This window comes from Notamacropus eugenii, chromosome 2 (genome assembly GCF_028372415.1).
Source record: "Notamacropus eugenii isolate mMacEug1 chromosome 2, mMacEug1.pri_v2, whole genome shotgun sequence".
NCBI classification, from domain to species: domain Eukaryota; kingdom Metazoa; phylum Chordata; class Mammalia; order Diprotodontia; family Macropodidae; genus Notamacropus; species Notamacropus eugenii.
The window spans coordinates 514,015,055-514,040,103 of NC_092873.1; the positions used below are offsets into that span (position 1 = coordinate 514,015,055).

Consider the following 25,049-nt stretch of genomic DNA (forward strand, 5'->3'; position numbering starts at 1 on the left):
CTCACTAGCTGTGTGAACTTGGGCAACTCCAGACTTGACTTCAACCTTTGTTTCCTCATCTCTAAAATGGGTATAAACACCAACTTCACAGGGCTGGTGTGGAGACTGAATGAGACAACACATGGGCCCCCTTACAGCATTATGTTAAATTACTATTATCATCAAAAGGAGCTTTGCCATCTGAGAAGGGATGGCCCAGGGACCTCACCTGAGGCTGCCAAGCAAAATCCCAATGACCACATGTAGGGATTCCTGTTCATTCCTGGGCTTGGACTCAAAGGCCCCTGGGGTCCCTTTGAACTCAGATTCTGCGTTGGGAAGCTGTCCTCCCCAGCCTGCCCAACTACTTCCACACCTGACATGCTCCGTCCCACCTTTCCTACAGATTCTCTCTCATCCTTTCAATGCTGCGGCCTCCAGGAAGCCCGTCCTGATGTCCCTAGTTACTGCCAATCTCTCAGATCATACCCTTTCATTCTTCTCTGTAATGCAAATATCAGGTAATAATATTATAACCAAGCAACAAGCATTTACTAAGTACCTACTTGATGCCAGGCACTGTCTGAGGCCCTGGACCTACCAAAGCAGAAAAATGTGGGCAGGAAGGCTAGGGGTGGGAGGCTGCTCACACTCTCTGCCAGTCCTCTCAAACACTGCTTTCCACCCCGACTCTCCTACACAAGGATTCCTAGGTCCAACACTGCAGCTTCCTCCTTTCATTCAGAACCAAGGGGAAGGAAGTGTCCAGGGGCACATGGCAAGGTGGCAGCAGGCCCCAGCACCCTGACCTCCAAGCTCAGCACTCCTTCCCCTCCACAAGCTGACATCTTCTCCTACAAGGATTTAAAGGACCCCATCCCAGCCTCTAGCATGTCACCTGGTGGGGAAGACACCCACACCCATGACGAGAAGACAGAGGGCACAAGGCCCACTGTGAATGATGACGTGTGAGCCAGAAGCAGAAGGGACCAAGGCTGGAGCGAGGGGAAGCGCAGAACAGCGGCAGGAAGAAAAGAAAACCCCTGTATGGTGGCAGGCCCAGCAGGAAGCCATGTCCTGGCCTCAGGCCCTGTCCCGGGGTGGGCACATAAGCAAATGATGACAGAAGAGTTGGAGCATTCTGTGAGGTATTTATTGCACCACTGTCTGAGTCAATGACCTAAAATCACCCGAGACACCAACCCCAGCCCCACAAGAACCAGACTTACAGTGAGCTCCTCAGAGTCCCCAGGCAGGAAGAGGGAAGCGAGAGCCCAGGCCCCTCCCTGGCCTGGAGATGCCAGGCATGAAGCAGGAGATTGGGTGTTCAGAACCGCTGAGCTTCTAACCCACCAGCAAGAATGATAAACGATTCAAGGGCTGTAGACACAGCTCCAACAAGCAATCAAGGTCACAGGACCGCAGGAGAAGATGTTAGGACAGGTGCCAAGGATGTCAAAGATGAGGAGGAAGAGAAAATCCACCCTGGGAAGGGGGCAGGTGGGTCTTCAGTATGGCGGCCTCCAGAAGCCTGGGGTCTGCAGGCTGGTCCATCCCTATCTCTCGGGCTTCTGTTACTCCTTAATCCAGGAAACGAGACAGCAGACCTGAAAATACAAAAGGTAGCTTAGGGATGAAAACTCACAAAGTGAACTCCCTACCACCACCATAATCCTGGAACCCCAACTGCATCAGGTTCTCAAGGAGCATCTCTTGCTACCATCTGCTCAATCCTGGCTGTACCACTTGCCATCTGGGAGGCCATGGACAGTCACTTAGCCTCCCCAGGCTTCAGTTTCCCCATCTGTAAAATGAGGGGGCTTTTCACTTGCTCCAGACCCTGGATGTTGTGGCCAATCGTCCTTAGCCCCAGTACAAACCCCCTGGCTCTGTAAGCTTTCCCTAATTCCATCTGCCTTGTCCCCAACAAGAGAGGGAGCACCCCCTCTTGGGGTGCTTTCAGTTCTGAATCTGTGCTGATAACATCTGTTTTTCACATCCCTGCTATTTCCAGGTATATCCCACCCCACTTCCTCTCCTGCCCAGTGAGCCAGCCCAGGTAAGAAAGGGAAAAACCAACTGTCACCTCAACTGATTGACAGCCTCCTCTCTGGGGATGAGAGGTGGTTACGGCTGTTTCCTTTGGATCTGTTTACTCTGCCGCAGGTTCTGCCTGCTTTGTTGTGCATCAGTTCATAGAACACTTCCCCTGCCCCCTGGAAGGATTCAGACCCACCCTCCCTTATGGCCCAGCCACATCCCCAGTGCAACCCCGGGACAACTGGCTGCACTCCCCAAGATGGGCACTGGCTTTATTCCCAGGTCTCTGGTGCCACGAAAAGGGCTGCTGCAAATATTTTGTTCTCTATCCTCCTGGGGTCTCTCCTTGCACACTGTGAAAGAATACTTTCAGTGATCCATCTTGTGTTTTCATAGGGTCCAGTTTCCCCCATACCCTCCCCAACCCCCACTCCAAGAGACTAGCTTTAGAACAAAGAATTTCTTTAAAAAATCAAAAAAGAGGAAAAAGAAACAAACAAATCCACGAAAACCAATGACAACGTTGATAAGTCTGATCTAATTATGGGCGACATTCTCTGCTGTGGCCTCTGACCTCTGCGGAGGAGCTGGGGGTGGGGAAGGGGTGGTCTATTCCTCTTTATACACCAGCCCCACCTCTGGGCTGCTCAGGGAGCTGCTGGTTGCACTGACATGGTGACAGTATGGATACTGCTTCCCTGGCTCTGTGGACTTCACTTGGCATCAGTTGGGCAGCTGGACAGCACAAAGCATAGAGCACTAAGCGAGAGGTCTGCAAGAGCCTGACTCAAATCGTCCCTCATACACTTCCAAGCCGTGGGACCCTAAGCAGGTCACTTCACCTCCTCTCAGACTCAGTTTTCTTATCTGTGAAATGAAGATAATAAGAGCGGCCACCTCCCAGGGTTGTCGTGAGGGCCAAATGAGGTAACGTAAGGAAGAGCTTTACAGACCTGCAAAAGCTCTATAAAAGCTGGCTGCTGGTGATCACTAGTGTCTATCCCCATCAGGGGAGGAAAAGGAAATGACAAGAGGGGATGTTTCAGAGAAACCTGGGAAAACTCATCTGAATGGATGCAGAGGGAAGTAGGCAGATGTGGGAGGGCAATGCAGGCCATGACAAGACAAACAACTAGAAAAGAAGCCCGGGAGGTCAGCCACGTCAAGAAAAATACAGAAAATCAACAAACCCAAAACTACAAAAAAAAGATCCTGGCTCCAAAGAAGAAGAACGAGAGGACACTCCCCCCTGCCAACCCTGGCACAGGAGGGGTCCCCAAGGCTGGCACACAGCACACACTTTCAGACATTTTTAGTGTATCAATCAGTTATGCCAATTTTTTCCCCTCTTCTTTTTTCTTGGTATTTTTTTTGTCTTGAAAAAATGTTATTTGCTATATGAGATAGACCATTGGGAGGAGAAGGGGGAGTAAAAAAAAACCAACTTATTAAAAAAATTTTTTTCAACTCTGGTCCACACAGTGACCGAGCAGGATGAAAGAGGCTGCCCAGTTCTTGCCAGGGGGAGGGACTGAGGCAGGGTTGTGCTTGCTCATCATGCATTTCTGTCACAAAGCTGTTGTCCTTTCCTTTTCCATGGGGGTGGGGGAGGTGAGAGGAAGAAGATGTTTCCATTAATTGAAAAAATAATTTAGAAAATAAACGCATGTTGATTTGACTTTTCAACCCTTGGGTTCTGTTGGTGCTGTTGTACTTTGCCTTGAGCACCTCAGATCCAGTCAAAGGGTCTAAGTCTGAGCCTCAGCTCTACGGCAAGGGTGACCCTGGCCAGCGTCTTCACCAGCCTGGGCCTGAGCCCTTTGATGTCTAAGAGGAGGGGGCTGGACCACATGGCCTTTCTGCCTCATGCCAGGTCAGGCTGCTGCTTCCAGGAAGGACCCCAGAATCCAGGGCAGGCAAGGGGTTAACAGCTCCAGCAGCACCACTGATTTACATGGTGAAGGTTATCTTGGTGAGCAGAGAGGTTAGAAACTATTATTTCTCGAGGAGAGCTTGGGCCTGAGATTATGGTAAAATGCTTGGCCAGGTCATAAATCTCTGGCAGCCCAGGATCTGGAAGGCCCCTGCTCCCCACCAAGGAGATTGATGCCTCTGCCAGAGCGAGGCTGGAGGGGCCGTTCATCACTCTCTCACTGGGAAATGACACTCATGTTTACAGCCTGGAGGGACAGGTGGGGCAGGGGACTGACTCACCATCCTGTGCCTAGGCCTGTGCTGAGATCAGGGAGGCAGAGGATAAAAAAGGAAGAAATCTCTAGGAAGGTGATGCTGTCTAGGCCAGGAAGACAAGTTGCCTCGGGCAGGTTAAAAAGGGTGACCCAGAAAGACACCAATGCTGAAGGGATTTCTGGTTTTAAGAATCAAAACAAAATGCTTCAGCCGGTCTCCATGCTCCACCCCACCCCCAATCAGGGAACTGTCCAATTTATTCCCTTAAGAAAAGATAGAAGGGTCATCACCCCACCTCCTCCAACAGCTCAGTGGACACTTGTGAGCGACAAGTGTAGCCATTATTGGAACACACTCGACAGCAGGGAGACAAGACCCTGCCGTGACTTACAGACCAGGGGTCCTCTTCACCCGATCTTGCCCGTTCCAGCTGTTTGCGTCTGGGTAGGAGCAGAGGTAACCACAGGAGGATAATCCAGCTCAGGGGCATCAAAGAAGTATGCCTACGGAAAAGGAGACTCACAATGGAGAGCAGAACAAGAATCTCTGCAAAGGGCACAGAGATCTGAGAGGCGGCCTAAGGCCAATCCACTGAGACAGACCAGGCCAGCATCATTTACACTGTTTGGTGATAAGGGAGGATTTTATTGGTGGAGGAGCTGGGGTCAGGTGTTGACTGGAAAGTGTCAACCATGTTTTATAAAAGGTCATTAACAAAATTCGCTTTTTGAAAAAACTGAACGGTCGAAAACCCAGAATTATAAGATGCAGAGCTGAAAGAAACCTCAGAGATTGCCAAGTCCAGGAGTCCTTAATTTAGGACATGTGAATTTTTTTTTTAATTCTAATAAATGAATTTCAGTATAACTGGTCTCCTATATAATCCTGTATCTCTTAAGCATTTAAAAACATGATTGTGAGAAGGAGTCTAGAGGCTTTCCCAGATTGCCAGAGAAGTCTAGGATTCAGAAAAGGTGAAGACCCCCTGCCCTTGGCCAGTCAGCTCTCCTGTTTTTCTTAACCACACTGCCTCCCCCACCCCACCCCCCACTCCCAGTACCTACTTTATTATCCTAAGGATCAATAGATCAAAGCATTGAGTCCAGCCCCCTCTTTTGGCAGATGAGAAGACAGAGGCCCAGAAAGGCCAAACCCTGGGCCCAAAGCCACAGAGAGAAGAGTCAGGGTGGGCATCCTGACTCCAAATCCAGAATTCTTTTCCCCATCTATCCCAGGCTGCCGCCCACAGTTTCCAGGGAGATCTAAAAGGACTCTTAGACCATCTGGTCCGAGCTGGCCCTTCAAATTAAAGGTAAGGATCCTGAAGACTGAACATGCACAAACTGGCATAAGAGCCCATTTAGAACTCAGATCCCTCGACTCCCAGGACTCTTTCCACAGTAGCGCCTGGCTTCAAACTTCTCCCCTGGGAGCCTGTGTCGGGAAGCTCCAAAGAGACCAGGGGTGGCTGATCTGGACACAAGAGCTGCATGGGACGAGGGACAGCCAAGGAAGCCATCCCTCTACCACAGCAGGGCTCCTCTGAGGGTGGCCCAGGGCCATGCAGCTTATACAGAACCCACCCATCACACTGTGCTGCCTGATCCCCAACCTTTAGCCCTGGACTCCTGTAAACCTCAGGTCACCAGCATCTCCTAGGAGCAGCTTTTTTTAGGAGCCTGCCCTGGAAAGGCCAGCATCTTCACTCCCAAGGCTCTCCCATAGGGGAGCAGGTGCTGGACAGAGCCCAGAGAGCCCGGCCAGCCGCGTCGTCCTCATCAGCCAGCAGGGGGCGCTAGGAGAGCGCAGAGTGCATTTGAGAATCTACCAGAGCTCCTCCTCCACACCTTTGGGAAGCCGCCAACAGCTGGGCTTCCTCCTCAGCAAAGACCTAGGAGGAGACTCCTGGAAGAGGATGGTGGTGCAGAGGGAAGAGGCCCAGACTGAAGTAAAAGGATCTGAGTTTGAATCCTGCCTCAGGCACTTACCAGACATGTGACTGTCTGTAAAATGAGAATGACAGCATCTAGTTCCCAGGCTTGGGGTGAAAATCAAGAGATTATTTCCAGCTCCTCCGGGAGCAGCTTGTTTGCACACAGTCGGTGGCACATGGTGTCCCCCCTCCATCGTTAGTCTGTCAGCTCCTGGAGGGCAGGACTGCTCTCTTGTCTCTTTTTGTACCCCCAGGGCTTAGCACTATGGCCTGGCAGGGGTAGGAGCTTACTAAGTGTTTAATGACTGTGTAAAGCACTTTGCAAACCTTAAAGCACTCAGTAAATGCTTGTGTAGTCTTGGGCTTGGGGTCTCTATCAGCCTGGTTCACTCATCTGTAAGACGAGAGAGCTGGATATGGAGGTCTTTCACCTCCACCCCTCTCCCCTCAAGGAAACAGGGAGGTCTTGGTCCCAGCTACACTTTCACAGGGGCAGGGAACTTCCAGAGAGGAAACCTCCTCCCACTGATGAAGACTGACAACTCAAGGTCACTTAAGGGCTGCCTGAGAAGCAGATATCTGCCCAATATGTGCTGTTGGCAGGATTGGAACCCAGGTCTTCCTGATTCCAGGGCCAGCCCTCTATTCTCCTCCACTTCTCTCAAAACCAGACCCACAGAACATGCTGAGTACCGGCCACGTTCAGGTTTACATGGGTTAGATATAGGGAAAAACATAACCCCAGTAGAGGGTGAAGCACGGCTATGACTCAAAGCTGCACAGACAGAAGGGAATTTTCATGATAAAAAGTCACAAGGCAAATGAGGGGGCTTCTTCACTTTATCTTAAATGCAAATAATGATGCTGGATGATGATAACTGGTAGCAAACTGGTACAGCGGATAGAGTTCTAGGCCTGGAGTCATAAAGACCTGAGTTCAGATCCAGGCTCAGACACTATAGCTGTATGACCCTGAGCAAGTCACTTAATCCTTGTCTGCCTCAATTTCCCCATCTATAAAATGGGGTTGATAACAGTACCTACCTCCTAGAGTTGCTGTGAGGCCCAAATGAGATAAATCATAAAGCACTTAGGGTAGTGCCTGGCACATTGTAGGGGCGGGATAAATACTAGCTACTATTGTTATTAGATATTAACTATTATTTATACAGTGCTTCAATGTTCACCAAGTACTATCCACAGATTCCCTCACTTAGCTCCAATGCTCAGGAGCAGAGTCTTCCCTGATCCCTAAACTTGTTCCCAGGCCAAGACCATGAGCCTGGGATCCAGAAGCTCTGAGACCCTCCCAACTCTCCATCCAAGTGAGCAGTGCCTTCCTTTCCTTCATAGGCCTGACAATGAAAAGTGACCTACCCAAGGACACACAGCAAGTACAGGTCAGAGTCAGAAAATCAAACCCAGGTCTCCTGACACCAACTCCAACATTCTTTTCACTGTACCATGTTACCTCACTGATTTAAAGACAACGTTCTCTTTGAGATCATGGTCATCTGGGTTTATTTACTAGGCCACACTGTAGGCACCCAGAGGGCAGGAGATGATGTGAGCTATCTTTCTATCCCCTGTACAGTGTTCAGCATCCTGTACATCTCCACACTGGGGGGGTCTGGAATCCCCAACCTCCACCTGGAAAACCCTTGTGATGGGGAGCTTACTTTCTCATGAAATACCCCCTTCCACTTTGGGATAGACAGCTCTCAGAGTCAAGGGCTGAAATCTGCTTCCCTGAATTCACCACAATGAGATGCCCTCTCCTCCCTCTCCCAGGATGTGGCAACAACTCCTGGAGCCCATAGAGAAGCCCTGCGTGTTACCAGAGAGGAACTGTAGTACAGCAAAAATTCTACCCTGGACAAAAAGACACCTGGGGTCAAGTTCCAGCTTGACCACTCATCTTGGGCAGGAGCCTCTCCTCTGGGTCAAGGGAGATGCCCTCTACAGACCCTTTGAGTTCTCACCTTCCAGGATTCCATAACACTAACGCGCTCAACGCTATTACCCAAGTCTACGTGACCACTGGTGACCATGAAGGACTGAGCCCTTACCAAGCAGCCCACAGACAGGAGTGTGTGAAGCAGGACAATGGTCACAATGGTGGCGATGGCAATCCTCCGGTTATCATCCCGTACAGCGGGCCAGAACGTCATCACCAGGACGGAGCCTGAGAGGCCCAGGGCAACCATGACCAGAACCCAGCGCACAGCCTTCTGGGGGATGATCCACAAGATCTAGAGGGAGAAAGAGGGACCCTTCAGGGCGATGCTGCGGGTAGGCAGCATAAACAAACATTGCCTCCTGTTATTTAAGGGGGTTGCGTGGCTGTAAGGCCCAAGATCTCATCAGCTTAGGAATCACTGTTCTCAAGAAACACAACTCAAATCCCCTCTAGGCCAGAGGTCCTTAAGCTGGTCCCCAAAGAACCCTTTTCCAGGGTTCCATGAGTCACCCTCCATAGCTTCACTAGCCTCCAACTACAGTACAGCACTGACTTCAGTTGTTTAAAATCTATGACTCTGAGAAGGGGTCTGCACGCTTCAGCAGCTGACAGCGGGATCCATTACAACAAACCAGTTGGAGCCCCCAGAGAAGATGCCAGGCCCTGGGAAGACAGCTGCCTCTACCCCTGACTGGGGGGTACCTCTCTCAGCCTCAATTTTCTCATCTGTGAAATGGACTGAATAATCCTTAAAGACTTCTATCTGCTTCTGCCCAGGTCTAGGATGCTCTCCCTCCTCACCTCTGTCTTTCAGAACGCCCAGCAGCATTCCAGCTCAAGTTCAGCTCAAACACCAACTCTGACATGAATCTCCCTGATACCCCCAAGCTTCTAATGCCTCCCCCTGCATAAATAAGATATGTACAAGATTACGGAGGAAACCAATTAGACTGAAAAGTAGCTGGCGGCCCAGTGGAGCACTGGGCCTGGACTCAGGAAGACCTTAGTTCAAATCCAGCCTCAAATACTTAGCTGTATGACCCTGGGCAAGTCACTTCACCCCGTTTGCCTCAGTTTTTTCATCTATAAAATGAGCAGAAGGAAATGACAAACCACTCCAGTATTTTTGCCAAGAAAACCCCAACTGGGGTCATGGAGAATCAGACATAACTGAAATGACTGAACAACAACAGGTACTAACATTTTTTTTTAAAGAACCCAGGTTAAGATCCTGGCCTCAGAGTCACTAAGCCTGGGGTTCAAGTTAGGTCTCAGCTGTTCAATGACGCAGGCAGCTCTTTAAGATAATCACTTAGAGATGAGGTGTGATCTACATCAGAGGAGTATGCCTTCACACTGGGAGTTTCCCACAGGGAGGAAATCCCAAGTCTGAACTCAGACAATAATGGGACTGACAACCCTCAAACTTCTTTCCTCAAGTGGATATCTGGACAATTAAAGGGCTATTCTAATGATCATCAGCCATCTGCTCCTGACAGCCGGATCAAGATGCACATCCATGGGCCGAGGCCATGACTATGGTTTCTAGAAAAGGAGCCTGTCCAGGGCGTGCCAGTGAGGAAGCCCCTCAATGAACTAGAGGCACAGGCAGCAGAAGTGCTTGGGGGATGGCACTGAAACTTCCAGGGAAGAGCTGGGCATCTCTGACACATCCTTGCATATGGAACAAAGAACCACCAACTCTGAGCTGGAGGGGGCCTCAGACCCTTACTAAGTGTGCGGCCATGGTCAAGTCACTGCGCCACTGCCTGCCTCAGTTTCTTCACCTGTAAAATGAGAGGCAGGTGAAGGAGGCAGTGGTCCTAGAAGCTGACTTGTCCAGGGTCAAATAAGCAGTAGGTGGCAGAGGTGGGTTGACCCAGGCTCTCCCTGCACCACGCTGCTTCTTACCCTGCCCAAGGAGTACAGCCACCATACGTGCTTCCTCCTCCCCAGAGGGCCCAACTTACAGCTGTGGGGATGTAGATGAAGAGCGAGTAGCCGTAGACACACACAATCTCCAGGAATGAATAGTTGACTATGCTCATCACTTTGCTGTTTCTCCACAGAAGAAAACCCCAGAGGCCGAGAGGGACCAGCCAGGCATAGGCGTAAATAGCTGTGGCTGCGATGGACACTGGGGAAGACACCACAGCTGTCTAAAGGCGTGCACGTGCCAGCCCCGGCCAGAACGACCTCCACGCACAGCGCTCACAGGACCAGGCCACCCACTCATGAAAGACTGGTACAATTAAGTAACTGCATTGGCCAAGAGAAGACACCCAAAGGATGTAGTCCCAGGGATATGGGCAAGCATTTCAACCGAGGAAAGCAGACTGAAGATCCCCTTGGAGGACAGCGTCCTCTCTCTCTCTCACATGATAACCAGGGAGGACAGCCATTTCTTTGGCAAATTTGTTAAAGTGCCCTGGGTACAAATTAACTTTCTTAACATGTTACTGAATGTTTCTCCTGTGGGGGAAATGGGTATTTGAGTTCTTTGATAAACTGCTGGAAATAAGGACCAGTGTCCCTTTTTTGTCTAAATAACATGGCCTTGGTGGCTTGAGATGCTGTTTGGTGAACCCTCTGAACAGGGCTCCACTGACCTTTTCATTCTTCCTGAAGCCACACCAGGTTTGGGAAGGAAGTGCTTTCCTGCATTGTCTGTCTGTCCCACTCCCCCTCTCCCTTCCCTTCCCCTCCCCTCCTCTTCTATCTCTCGCCTATCCCTCCCCTCCCCTCCCCTTCCCTCCCCTTTCCTCTCCTCTTTCTCCCTCTCCTCTCCCTCTCTGTATGTCTCTCTCCCCTTTTAGGAACAGAGCTTCATAAAGCTGAAATAGCCCCAAGATCCAGCCCATCCTACTTTATGTTTTGGGCAGGAGAAATAAGAGCAGCGGTTGTTAAGTCTGCTTCAGTGTCCAACCAGAGCTAGGACTAGAAGTGGGCAAACGAGACAACTGCCTAGGGCATCCCACTGAGAAGGGGGCACAGGGAGGGGTTGTTTTTAATAGGACTATTTGTAAATGCGTGTATTTTTAATATCAAAAAAATCCCAGTCACTGTGGCACCAAGTTATTCAATCAACGAACATTACACACCTAATGTCTACAAAGAACTGTGCTAAGGGAAGGTCAAAGTTAAGACACAATCCCTAGCTTTATTCAATTAATCAACGTTTATTAATCACCTATGTAGCAAACAATCTATTAGATATTGCAAATGCAAAGACAAAAATGAGAAATTCTGTTATTGATGACAACCTGGGTTTAAATCCCAGCTCTGTGGCTTAATTAATGAATTTTTTTTAAGCAAGCCATAGAGTAGTTTTGAGAAGTAAGGCAGAAGAAGACTGGAGAGGTCTGAGTGGGGCTAGGAGTGGGGCTCTCATTCCACCAAGCAGAGGATTTTGTATTGGATTCTGGAGGCAACAGGAAGCCACAGGAGTTTACTGAGCAGGAGAGGTGACATGATCAAGCCTGCACCTTGAGAAGGTCACTGATGGGGGAGGGAGGAATGCCTGGAAGGCAAGGACTGTTTCCTATTTGTCCACAGCACTAGTACAGGACCTGATACAGAGCAGTCACTTCAAAAATAAATGGTTGTCCTCTGCCTTTGTGCTTAATAAACAATTACTGATTGACCTACTATTGTGGATGAAGGCCCAAAGCCTCCACAGACAAACACAGGGGCCCCCTGACCGCCAGACCACGCCCAGCACACACCAAGGCTTTGGAGCTGCTCTACTGACATGACCAGTTTTTTCATGATAAACACCCTGAGTGGCCCAAACTTGACCTCATCCACGGCGCCCATCCCCCTCTCCCCCAGGCAGGCAGTCCTCGGGGGACACCAGCTGACAACACCAACAACAGACCTTTCCGGAATTCTGGCACGTAATGGAAAGTCTTGTCCCCCAAGTGGATAAGGAAGTTGGAGAGATTCCCACTGATGGCAATGGCAAAGACCAGGGTGGCACATATCCAAAAGGGCCCTGTGATGGAGGCAGAGCACAGGGGCACAGGGGATGAGAGGAGACATATGTCCACACACATACACACGCACATGTACATGCACACACATGCACGTACAAGCACACATATGCAGTCAGCACCAGACCTGGGCTGCAAACTTTCTCTTCCCCTCTCCCTGAGCTGGTCCAGGAGAAAACAAAGAATTTCAGATAAAATCAACTCTTACCTAATGTGGCCAGAGCCTCTATCATCATCATTAGTCATTAGCTGGATTAAAGACTTGTGGGATTAGGGACATAGATTTCCAGGAATCAGGGAACCCCAGAATTCCCCCTACAGAACACTGGAAAACAGGTTACCGGTTTCTCCTTGGAGCCTCCAGAGACAGGAGCAGCCCAATCCAGTTTAGACAATAATCCTAATGGCTTTTCCTTCTACTGGACCTCTATTTACCTCTAAAACTTTTCCCCATCCATGCCAATCCAATCAGCATTTATTAAATAATCCTGACAAAGGATCACAGACACTGAGGAGGGATTCGAGAGGCCACCTTGTCCAATCCCCTCCTTTTACAGAGGAGGGGACTGAGGCCCAATGAAATTAGCTGCCCAAGACCACGGCTAGTGAAGTACCCAAGGCAGAATCTGACCTCAGGCCTTCTCAACTCCAGGTGCAGGCTCCAAGTGTCTAATATGGACAAGGCCCTGGGGACCCAAAGTCAGAACAGAAAACAGAACCAGGCCCAGGGCCACTTGAGGGGGCCCAGAATGAGGCTTCTGAGCTGGACCTTGAAGGCACCTGAGGATTCAGAGTAGGGAGAACATCTCTCCAAGGGAGGGGGAAGATCAGGGAACGTCCCCTCCAGGCTCCTGTTCTGGCCTCTTGCACAGGACAGCTCTTTAAGTACCTGATGGCAGTTCCCAGGCTTGGGCTGTCCCAAGTCTAGGCCTGGCTATGCTTGGCCCTCGAGGCCAGAACAAGGAGCAGCTGGAGAAGAGTGTTTGTTTGAGCCCCTCTCCTCCATCAACGCCCCCTCAGTCCCTCTCTTCCCAGCACAGAACAAAAACCAGCCTGACTGTGCAGCACCCACCATAGAGATCCGGATTACTTCGGATATACAGCCTGACAAAGTTTCTCCCAGGGATCGGCAGAACCGAGCCTTTTATCCTGTCAAAGACCTAAAAACAAGACAGTGAAGAAGTCAGAGATAGGCAACGTGACCCAGGCAGTGCTGAGAGAGCTCTTCTCCGTATCCTTGGGGCCCTTCACAGGATCTGACACATGGTAAGCATTTTAAAAATGCTAGCTGACTGACTGACCAAGCATTGGCCTGGAATCCAAAGGCCTGGGCCCAAGCCACATGAGCTTGAGGTCACAACTCCTAGGAGGCTGTGACCTCCATGTCCATGACAGCACTCTACCATGGATGAGGTGCCAGGCAGCCATAAGGGGCATGCAGAAGTGAGAAGAATATCATGTTATAAAAAACTCCTGTCTATTGGGGAATCAGAGGAAGTGTTCGTGGCTATACTGAGTAATTGTGGGAGATGTTGGCATGGCGGCTCGACTCTGGGATTTCTTTTTGGGGGAATGGAATTTCCTCTGAACACAAGGCCTGTCTCTCCAGGGGTGTTGGCACCCCTAAGAACCTAACAAAAAGGAGAGCAGAGAAGGGACCATCACCCTGAGATACAGGTTAACAAAACAGGAAATCCAAAAGATAGATTTCTGAAGCACCAAAAGTCACCCATGGGGAAGTGACAAGCCATGCAAGCCACATCAAAAAGAGAGGCTGGCCAACCCGGAAATGAGGCACCACAAATAACCACCAAGTGACTGCTCCACCCCCAGGATAATTACTGGCAAAAATGTTCACTAGGATCCTGTCTACACTTCCCTTTGTCCTAAGAAATGTATTATGCTTTCATTAAAAGTCATTAGTCAGGGCAGCTAGGTGGCACCGTGGATAGTGTGCCAGTCCTGGAGTCAGGAGGTCTTGAGTTCAAATCCAGTCTCAGACACTTGATACTTTCTGGCTGTGTGACTCTGGCCAAGTCACTCAACCCTGACTGGGTGGGGGGGAGTCATTAGTGTCCACATAAAAACAATGTGTTCCAATTTCTAAAAGTATGTTTGAATTTCACTATAAAAGGCCAGACTGAATCAAAACCTTCATAATTGTGGCAGAACCACAGAGTGCTGAACCTGCAGCCTGGTCACTCCTGGGAAAAAGTATGCTAGCTTAGTGCCTCAGGCAGGGGTGTGTGGGTAAATATTTAACATTCAGTTTTCTAAAATAAAAAAATGTGTTTCACACATTTTTAACGTTTAATCTCCATTATTAACATTTTCTCAATCACTTTCTAAAGTTCAGACAATCGACAAAACAATTAATCAAACCTTTGTGATTTCTGAAAAAAATACAATGAAAAAGAGAGCTCTCTGGAGTTGAACTGGCTCCAGCATACCCCCTAGCTTAAGGTCATCATGTCCAACCCTGGGGGCAGCTTTGTGAGTCTGAGAGGACAAGAACTCTTGGGTCCCTCAGTCAGTGCTAACCGCATAATGAGGGTACTCCACAGCTACCAGGGCACTTCTTAGAGAAGATGAGCGATATCAGGAGAAGAAGCCCAAACCCTGGCCTGACTCAACAGATCTGGACCTTGTGTACATCCAGTGCAGAGCCATGGGGAATGGAATGTGTCTATGTAGCCATCATACAAACTGCTTCATGTTCGACTCGTCATGGGAGAACGTAAACCAGTAATTACAAGTTCCTATTGCTTGCTTAAGTCTTCGTCAATATGCATATGAGTCTTTTGTGCTTTTAGTATTTCTTTTATGAGAAAGAGAAAAATAGCTGTCCTGTACCTGACCAACACTATAAGTTGAGGCGGAGACCATGGCCATGAGATAAACTTAAGTGTTAAGTGATTTTCTGCAGGTCTCCAGAGTAGGAACATAGTCAAAAAGGATAAAAAAAGGGCTGAAGCCCCTCTGCTGATGAGCCAGGGTGCCCCAAGTCTTTCCTGATCACTTTGATGTGCTTACAAGATGGGAGGCCACTGCATGGGACTACACTGGATCTCATTTCTCAGGAAAGAGGTCATTGGCTTGGATTGTTGTGGGTCAAAATCAATCCTTGTTCTGGGTCATAAAAATGGGGTTCCAATTACAGTGTCGCCTCTTTCACCTCTTTTCAGAAGGCCCCAGAGCTAAGAAGGGAACTGGGATGCAAGCTGGGGGGGGGGGGCATGCCCCCTGACCCCTGGGGGCCACAGAGAGCACGTTTCAATGGGTATTAGCTCTGGAGAGGTGGTCCAAGAAGCAAGTTTCTGGTCTTGGCCCCAGCCCAGAAAGGCAGCAGCATAACCTCTCAGCCCAGGACAAGAGCCACATGACCCAGGGTGGCAAGGCCTGCGTTCCAGACTTCTGGAGGAGCCCTACCCTGCCCCACAGAGAGGGCTATGCATGCTGGTCTCAGGAGAAGAGGGGCAGCCAGCACCCACCCCAGGCAAGGGCTGAGCTAGGACAGCACCAGACCTCACGTTCTGCTCTCCATCCATGATCAGGAGCAACTTGGATGGGGGAGGGAGGGCTTCTCTAGGAACCTCAAGAGCCTTGCCTTCCCAGGGGCACCCAAGTCCTCAGGGTAATGCTCTCAGGTCAGAGAGTGATACAGGTCTGTGAGGGTGAAGAACAGTTTCACCTCACACTGGAGGGCTCCCTTCTCTAGTGACTCCAACTTCCATCTCCTTCCCAGGGGAAGAGGTACTTGAAGGCTACAGAAATGCCCCAAACCCCATAGGAAAGGTGGGGCTCACTAGGCAGAGAGGTGAGTCCTGGCAGCTAATCACCATCTGTTTATGTTTTTGGGGCAATTTTGTGGAGAGAGGGGAAAAAAGCTGTCCTATGCCCAGTGTGTCCTGTTACCTTGAGGGCTTATGTGGGAGGAGTGTGGGAGCAGTGTGTAATACAATAGGGAAGGGGTTTGATGATCAATCTCAAGGACAAAAAAACACCTCACAGATGTCGTCCCAAGAATCTTGAGAGGTGGGCACATTTACTAACCCCACGTTATAGATGGAAAGTTGGCGCTGAGAGGCTATGCACAGCATCAACCAGCTACAAGGTGTCGGAGGATGAATTTGACCTCAGGGCTTCCTCACATCAAGGCCCGGCACTTGTCCAAATTGAGAATGAGTGAGGTTGGGTCTAAATCCCAGGCTGGCATTTACTATCAGAAAGTAGGAGCCCTTTGACTCCCCTGGGGCCCAATCTCCCTGATCAGGGGAGACTAGTTGTGAACCACAGCGTGGCCACAATCTGACATCTCCCAAGGAGAACAATGGGTGGGGGAAAAGGAGCAAGGAGACTGCGTGTCCTCCAGACTGAATCCAGGCCACCTCAGTGGCCAGCCCACAAGGGGAGCCAGGAACAAATCTTATGTTCCCCAAGTTACAGGAGGAGTCAGAACCTGGGACCAGTGAAGTGGCTGAGCATGAGTGGGAACCCCGTGTGTGCAGGGGCAAGGGCAGGCAAGAGTAAATCAGGGCTTTTCCTGGGGCTGCACAACCCCAGGGGCTCTGGGAAGCTAGATGGGAAAAAAGACACCTTTACACACACCCCCAAAAGTGGGAGTGGTGCACAAACCTGGTAAGTGTCCACATCAAAGAATGTCTGGTAGTATTCAAATGTCCAGAACGGGGAGCTCCTCTTCTGTCCAGCCAGGAGCTGCCAGGGGGAAGAATAAAGACACTGGGTGAATGCCCACCTGGGGCTGGGCCCTTCCTATGATACAAACATGAAGCAATGGGCAGGGGTGGGGGGGCAGTCTGTGTTCTGGGGCCTGGGATACTCCTGCCCAAGGAATGGCTTCCTAAGAGAATTTCAGGCACTGCCACAGGAAACAAACACAAGAAGGTCTGTGACGGCCCCTAAATATAATTCAGTATTTTTAAACCCAATTTAAGTATGAATTGTCTGGGACACACAACAGAAAAGTCAGGCCAAATTCATGGCCAGAGCTGCTTGCAGGCAGAGCCTAGGGGGCAGCCCTCCTCACCTCTGTCTTATCCGAGTCACTGTGGCTCAAGAGTTCTTCATCCTCCTCTCTCCCAGAGCCTCTTGAGAGGCCCCTCGAGGTGGGGGGCTTCGGGCTGGGCTCCTCAATGGTCACAGCCGTGGCATCCGGTGGGGTTGGCAGCAGGTTGGCTGCATCGCCAAATTCTGCAGATGAGAACCCAACAGAGAAAGGGGCGTGTCAACTCTGTACCTGGAATCCCCAAAGGATGCTGGAGAGGAGGCAACCTTGCCCATGGCCTGCCTCAGAGGAAGGAGCAAGGCTCTTGACAATGAAATGCATTCTTTTTTTTCTTGACCATTTGAAAAGCTGTGAACAAATCTACTACAGATTAGAATAACTGAATTTCCTTCTCCCTGCCACACGGTCAGCTCTAGGAGGCAGGGACCACGCCAGGGGCATTCTGACATCATCCCCAAACCAAGCCTACCTGCCAGGAAGCAACTGCATACAGCAGCCGCTCACAAAGAGCACATCACTGCTTTCTGGGTCAAGGTCCTGCAGGTGGGGCTGCAAGGTACTGACCTTCAAATTTTAAGTCATCAGCAGTTGCCATTCATCCGCTAGGTTCTCGGCCAAGGATCGAAAGGAACGGTCAAAGAGAGGTCTGAAAAAAGGAACATTTGTTGTGAATGGTCAAAAAATCAAAGAACTGGCAAGTTAGAACATCTGTCATTTGGGGAGCCCTTTGAAGTTTATAAAATGCCTTGACCATAATCGCCTTGTGAAGGGGCATTGCTTATCCCCATTTCCCTGGAAAGGAAACTGAGGCTCAGGGAGGTCAATCAACTGGTGGATCACCCAGCGTGTACTTAGTGCCTACTGCACTAGCCCTCCCTTGTGCTCACAGCCAGCTCCCTTTCAATTTGGTGACTACTTGACATTCCTAGGTCCCTTTAAGGTTGGGCCGGCTTCCCACTCCCACCCCAGGCCTCTCCTGGTCCTCCACCCCAAGCCATGTAGTTGTGTCTAGCAGAGTCATCAAGAAAAAAAGAAGCAAACTGTCCTATTTCTAACCAGATTCTGAGAACCCCCAGTACTCTCTTTAAAATGGGGATCCCAAGGGATTAGATCTTCTGTATGCACCAGCCCTCTCCCTTCAATACCTACTAAAAAGAGAGAGAAGTGGGAAGGAGGCTGAATGAATGAATGAATAAGGTTCAGTTGTATCCAACTCTCTGTGACCCCATCTGGGACTTTCTAGGCAGAGATAATGAAGTAGTTTGCCATTTCCTTCTCCAGCTCATTTTAGAGATGACAAAACTGAGACAAGTGACTTGCCCAGGGTCACACAGCTAGTAATTATTCAAGGCCAGATTTGAATTCATAATGAACTGATTCCAAGACCAGTGCTCTATCCACTGCACCACCAAGCTGCCCCTCAGAATACAAATAGAAAAGCAAGGACAGTCTCTGCCCATCAGGAGGTTATATTCTAATGGGAGAGACACTACACAGGGTATACTGACACACCCCATCCAGGAACAATGGCTAAGACAGGATTATAGCTCCAGAAATAAACTGGGGAAGGTGGGCCTGCCTTCCCCCCTCTCCCAGTGGGGACGAGGCTGTCTAGGAGGGGGCTGGAAAGTAGGGAGTGAGGGCTGAGGGTGCGACATAAGAAAGCAACAAGGAAATAATGACCACAGCTCCAATGACAATTAAGCTCACCCCATATTAGCGCTTCTTAACGGGGGGGGGGGGGGGGGGGGGCGGGGGGGGGGCAGAAAACTGCATTTCAGCATCACTGGTTTCCCCTGTAATCCTACAATTTATCTTATACATTTAAAAACACAATGCTGAGAAGGGAATCATAGGCTTTACCAGACTTCCAAAGAGGGCCACAACACAAAAAGAGGTGACAAACTCCTCTCCTGGATGTACAAAGGGCCACAGTGGCCTAGAAAGAGGAAGCTAGGGTGGAACAGGAACCACATACTGGACTTGAGTCAGTCACATCTGCCATGAATCCACTGAATGACCTTAGATAGATCACTTCATTTATCTAGGCCAAGCTTCTTCCTCTCTAAAATGAAGTGACCAGACTAGATGAAAAAAAATAAAAATAAAAAGGAGTCCCCTCCCCACCAGTACTGACATCCTGTGTTCTGGGGGGTCCCTTGAATCTCTGACAAGTCTCTGCTGCTCTGACATTCCAGGCTCTAAGGCCCCAGAGACTCTCAGAGTTGGAAGGGCCCCAGCTACCATCGAGGGCAATCCATACCTTAAAAGGTCCCCTCTGTGTAACACGCCAGCCTGAAGACTCCCAATGGGATGGGAGTGAGGGGTGGCTCAGTACCACAAGAGACATCTGTCAGATGGAAGGGGACCAGAATAATGGGTCTCTCCTAATTCTTAATACCCAGTGGGAGAGAAGGGAAACCTGTAGACTTGCCTCAAGGACACATGGGGCCCTCTAGGTCCTCAAGTTCGGCCCTTTGACTGAATCCAGACTTCACAGAACAAATCACCTTCATAAAAGGATTTGTTCTGTAAAACATCAGGTCCTAATTGGGCTTTCCCAGCCCAATCTACAAAACTCACATTATGTCCCATCTCTGTCTCTTCCTGGGCAGCTGAGGGTGCCCTAGGCATCCCAAAGGGTAGATGTCTCGCTGTCTGCATTTTCCCTTCATCAATCCACCAGTTATATAAGAGGAGATCTAATACCCTTAGTCCAGTGCCTGGCACACAGCAGGTGCTTAATAAATGCTTGCTTCCCTCCTTGCTTCCTCTTGGCCACACAAAGCTGTGCTTCCAATTCAGATCCAGCCAAATGAACTGAGGAGGCCTAGGCCCCAGTGGTGAGGACACACCCATCCCAGTGAATCTGGACTGCCTACCACCACCATCCAAACTTTTGTTCTCTGTTCTGTCTGCCCCAGTGGCCCACTCTGCTCTCCTCACTCATCATGCACTGTGTGTGCTCTCTGGGATGCCTGTTTCATCATTAACAAGCCAGACTTCAACTAGACCTTTCCTTTGTCCATCTTTCATGTTCTGGCTCTCCTCTGCAGAACTGGCTGTTCCCTCCCTCATTCCTACCCACTAGTTGTGGTGGGCAGGTGGAATAGTCCTTGCTCCCCAGCGTCCCTTGATTGACATCAATTCTCATGCCCATATCCAAACTGGTCAACCAAACCAGGGCACTGCCTTCTTCTCTCAATGAGTTCGGTGACTGGCTCCAGGTTTCTCTCCCCCCCAGCTCCTGCCCTCATCCTAGGGACTATGCCCACATACAGGAACTCCCTCAAAGACCCTAACCTCCCAGGACCACAGCTTCCTCATTTCCCAGGACACTCTCCTCCACCCCAGAAAGGGTCACAGCCTTGATCTCAACATCACCCATATGCCCCAATCACAAACTCTGAAATTCCTTTATCTGATGGTGATCAGGTATTACTCTACCTCTTCCTCAGCCTTCCAACACCCAGCCCTGCTCTTCGTCACCACTGGGACCTCCAAACAATCCCTCTGGCGGCCATCACCCCCGAACAGCTACCCCCTCCTCCCTTCCCCGTCTCAACCCCCAGTGCAGCTCTACATTCAAACACCTTGTCCTTTGTCTTATTACCAATCACACCTTGCTGGACCCTGACTTTAGACTGCCCCTACCACCTGCTGCTGGGGAAGACTAGGAAACTGCCTGCTTTTCCAAATGATATCGGCTCTCCTCAAGCCTTCTACAGCTTCCTCTCGGCTGAGCGATAAGACAGGAACCATCCTCCCAAGGATGCCAAAAGGATTTTTCTAAGCTCTCACCAACCTCACTCAAAAACAGTTAGGGGCTCCCTATCAGAACTTCCTGGATCAAATCTAAACTGCGCCTGGCCACTCCCCTCCCTCCCACCTCACCTCCAGGTCCAGGCCTTCCCCCTGAAACTGCTCTCAGCCTACCCCTCCTAGGAAAAGATATGCTGCCCCCACCCCAAGGTGAGCAAGTGGAGAGCAGGGCCCTAGGCTCTCACGTCTATCCTTATTGTTACTGTTATTAAGCGCTAATAACAGAGCTTGGGGACAGACTGATACAAAGTATCTAAAAAGTATCTTCTAGATGAGACACCACTAACAGTGAAGGGAATCCGAGAAGGCCTCTTCCGGAGGCGCCACAGGAGCGAGACTCATTGGGGGAGAGAGGGCATGAGGAGGGGGCACTCCAGGCATGGAGGGGGAGGGGCTAAGAGGCGAAGCCGCTCCCCTGTGACCCCGAGCCTCGGCACACTCCGTGAAGGGGGATCATGGTTCTCTGCAAAGGGCCAGGGATTCATTTGTCATTAGTCCTGACGGAGCTGGGGGGAGGGGGCCGCTAAGCTCCCTGAGGTCACAGATCCGGGCCATCCAGGTGACTCGAAGAGTTCAACTCTCCCTTCTTACAGATGGGGAAGCTGAGGCATGGAGAAGCGCAGTGACCTGCAGGCGGAGCTGGGATCTGAACCAGGGTCCTGGGACCCCGCTTCTGGACAGAGTAGTCCCCCCACCCCACCCCACCCCTTCTCCCCGGCAAGAACCAGAGCTGATCCTGCCACTGAGAGATAGAAAAAGGACGGGCAATGGTCACGACACTCAGGGCCCCGCGCAGCCAACAGAGGGACACCGCGGGTACTGGGGTGCGGGCTGCGGGGAGACGCTGGGGCAGGAAGAGGATAGGGAGGGGCGGGGTTCGGTCGCTCTCTGTCCCTCCCCGCCCCGGGGCTCAAATTCTTACCAGGCCCGGCTCGGATTCCCGAAGAACGGGACGGGGTGGGGGGCGGGGGGCGCGGAGCGGGGGAGAGGGGGAGTCTCGGCCTCAGTTTGCTCTGACTCCGCCTCCACCTCCTGGCTCAAGCTGCGTGGCGCGGGGCGGGGCGAGGGTGGGGCCAAATTTCCTTTCCCCCTTCCTGCACTCTCCCTGCTCTTAAAGAGACAAGAGCCCGTCCTCGGCGGCTCACTGCGCAGGCCTGGGAAAGCAAAGACCGCCCACCCTTGGTCCCCGCCCCTCCCGAGACCCGCTCTCTTAAAAAGACAGGAGCCTCGACCAAGGAGGATCCTGGGACCGGACAGAGGAAGGCGCCCCGCCCCTCGGGAGGCACGGGCTCTAGAGGAGACCTTAGGCGGAAGTCCTCCTCCTCCTCCCGCCCCGCCCCTCGGGAAAGGCGGAGCCCCACCCCCCAGCAGTGGCGGGTCCTGGAGGACGGCAGGAGCGGGATTTGGGAGGGGGGGCGGAGCTGAGGACGCCCGTCTGTCCCCGCCCTGAAGGCTGAGGGAAGGGCGGGGCCTGAGTGCGGCCCCCTCCCACGTGAGCTGGGAGGAGCCTCAGACCCCCCATCCCGCTGACATTTTGACCAAAGAAGAGGTTGAGGCCCAGGAGGGTCCGCGACGTCCCCGCTATCGCAGAGTCACGATGCGATTCGAATCCAGGCCCCTGACTCCGAATGGGTCTTGTCCTGCCCTTGTGACCCTGACAAGCCCGGCCTTTCTCGGGCCTCAGTTTCCCCATCTGCTTGGTCCTTTAGAGCATCCCCAGAGCATTCTGCAGCACGTGCCAATCTCCCACCTCCGAGCCTTTGCCACTTCACTCCTCCCGACCTATGCCTGCCCAGCTGGGGCCCAAGGAAACACGATGGAATGAGATCTCCACCCAACGGGCCAGTCTCACCTCCCTGCTTTTGCTCAAGCAGTTTCCTTTACCTTGCAGTGCCCTCTCTCCATGATGGCTGCATTTCTACCAAATGCCAAGCCCACCCCTACCTACCTTCACACTTGAACTCAAAATAGAACTTCATGTATCTGTCTCCAGCGCATTTATCATGTTTTGTGTAATGGCTCTTTCAATGTTTGGCTCTTACTTCTCGCCCCCCCCCTCCACACACACACACACACACACACACACGGACCTCCCCAAGAGCAGGAACCCCTCTTAGCTAAGCTTTTCCCTTCTCCCAGCATGCTGCTTTGCAAACAGAAGGCTCTTAATAAACATTGAATCTGAAAACTCTGAGAGCATGGTTCAGGCTAAAGAGCCTAGCAGCTGAGCCCAGACCCACCCAAGGCTCTCCTCCTCTGAGCGTATGCCCTGGGGCCTGTCCTGCTGGGTCAGAGTGGGCCTGGCCTGGACATTCATCAGTAACTATGCACTGAACTGTCCACTTACACAGCTTGCCTTTCTGGCTTTACTACCTCCAGGCCTGCCGGGTCCTTCATCTGGACCTACCAGCAACCCCAGGTGTTGACTCAAGAAAGTGACATCAGAAACACCACCTGCAAGTGTTGGGAAAGTCCCTGGGCTTATCCTGTCCCCTGCTTCAGCCCCTGCCACCAGGGCACATCCTAAATGGTTGGTCATTGCCCTGGACCTCTCTATGAGGAAGACGCTGGTAAGAAAGAAGTATAGCCAGCCAGGCTTCATCCAGGCTGCCGATCACGGCTTCTACTGCTCCTCAGGCGTTCGTGGTCCACCTTCCGTTGGAGTTTGTTTTGCTTAGAACTTATCCTCAGCTTAATCAACTCCCTCTTATTCCCACCTCTCCCACCCAACTGTGTGTGCGGCGCTCCCCTCCTTTGGCCATTTCAGTTGAAAGTGAGCTTCAGCCGTTGCCCGTGCCCCTCACCCTTCCCTCCTTGCTTGTATAATCTATGTATTCCAGTGATGAGATCCTTTTTCCCACCTCTCCTCTTCCTTTTGGCCTTCCTACTGCATTTCTTTTCCCTCCCCTCCCTTTCTTCTTTTAACACCATCAAAATTCAAAAAAATTTAAAAAAATAAACACTCCAAGGCTTTTTTGTTGAATTGAACTGAAAAAAGACAAATGAAGAGTGAACAAAAAAAAGAAACCTGCCTTAGAAAGAAATTAAAGTGATAAGGAAATTCAAGACATAACCCAGACTTTTTCTTACTAGACTGTTCCTGTGACCCCGGATGATGATAGGGTTCCGATGGGATCCACGGATCATCTCCCTGATTTAGAAGATAAACAATTCATCCTTGTTTAGTCTTTTAGGAGCGTTCATTCATATTTACCTTTCTTTCTCTTGACCAGGTTTTGTATATCAGAGTTTCTGTGCAGCTCTAGTCTTTTCTCCAAGTATGCTTGGAAGTCTCTATTCCATTAAAGATCAATTTTTTCCCTGTGGCATTTTACACACTTCTGCTAAGTAAGTTTTTCTTGATTATAAATCTATATCTTTTGCATTCAAGATTATCAGATTCTAAGCTCTATACTTGCTTTCTGGCTACTGAAAATACTTTTTTCTTTCTCCTGAAAGCTCTAGATTTTGGTCCCAAGCTTCCTAGGAGTTTTTATTTCGGGATTTCTTTCAAGAAGTGATTGGTATGTAATTTGTATTTTCACTTGCCCTATGTTTCTAAGAGACCATTTATTATTTATATGATATAACTTATTATAAAAATATATAAATTATTTAAATATAATTTATTATTCTTGAAATATGATGTCTAGGCTCTCTTTGGTCATGACTTTTATGGAGTCCAGTGATTCTCAAATTATCTCTCCTCCATCTATTTTCCAGTTCAGTTGCTTTTTGAGTTGGAATGCTTTCTGTTTTTTTCAATCTTTTGACTTTGTCTTGATATTTCTTATTGTTTTCTAGAGTCATTGACTTCTATCTGGTCCATTGTGATTTTCAAAGCATCTGTTGCTTGGGTAAGGTTTTGTTCTTCTTGTGCCAAGTTGCTAATTCTTCTCCTAATTTTTATCTTCTGTAGTCTCATTTCTACTTTTTTTCCCACTAGTGCTCCTTTCTTTTCCAAAGATTTGCTCTAGTGTTCTTATTTCATCTTCAAAATCATTTTTACCTCTTTAAAAAAAAAATCTCTTGCTTTATCCCTTCCAGTGTGTGGGATGGCTCAGGTCCCTACATAAATCAATTACTTAGAGGCCTCTCAAAGTGATG

General features: G+C 50.2%; 1 protein-coding gene and 1 long non-coding RNA gene across 3 annotated transcripts; one reads left to right on the forward strand and one right to left on the reverse strand.

The window, feature by feature from the left end:
- Positions 1-1,110: 1,110 nt before the first annotated feature.
- On the reverse strand, positions 1,111-22,027 carry YIPF1 (Yip1 domain family member 1). Of its 2 annotated transcripts, XM_072649521.1 has the most exons (10): positions 21,865-22,027; positions 17,685-17,766; positions 17,142-17,305; positions 16,730-16,810; positions 13,167-13,254; positions 11,980-12,096; positions 10,073-10,239; positions 8,212-8,394; positions 4,601-4,712; positions 1,111-1,586 (listed from the first exon to the last, which is right to left on the reverse strand). In XM_072649521.1, the coding sequence occupies exons 2-9, from the start codon at positions 17,713-17,715 to the stop codon at positions 4,617-4,619; spliced, it is 927 nt and encodes a 308-aa protein (XP_072505622.1). In that variant the 5' UTR covers positions 17,716-17,766; positions 21,865-22,027; the 3' UTR covers positions 1,111-1,586; positions 4,601-4,616. The 2 variants fall into 2 exon arrangements, with proteins under 2 accessions (XP_072505622.1, XP_072505623.1); XM_072649522.1 differs by lacking the exon at positions 8,212-8,394 and having other exon boundaries at positions 21,865-22,003.
- Positions 22,028-24,175: 2,148 nt separating this feature from the next.
- On the forward strand, positions 24,176-24,801 carry LOC140530172 (uncharacterized). Its single transcript, XR_011975827.1, has 3 exons — positions 24,176-24,290; positions 24,402-24,466; positions 24,747-24,801. It is a non-coding gene; the product is annotated as an uncharacterized lncRNA (long non-coding RNA).
- The last annotated feature ends 248 nt before the right edge of the window (positions 24,802-25,049 follow it).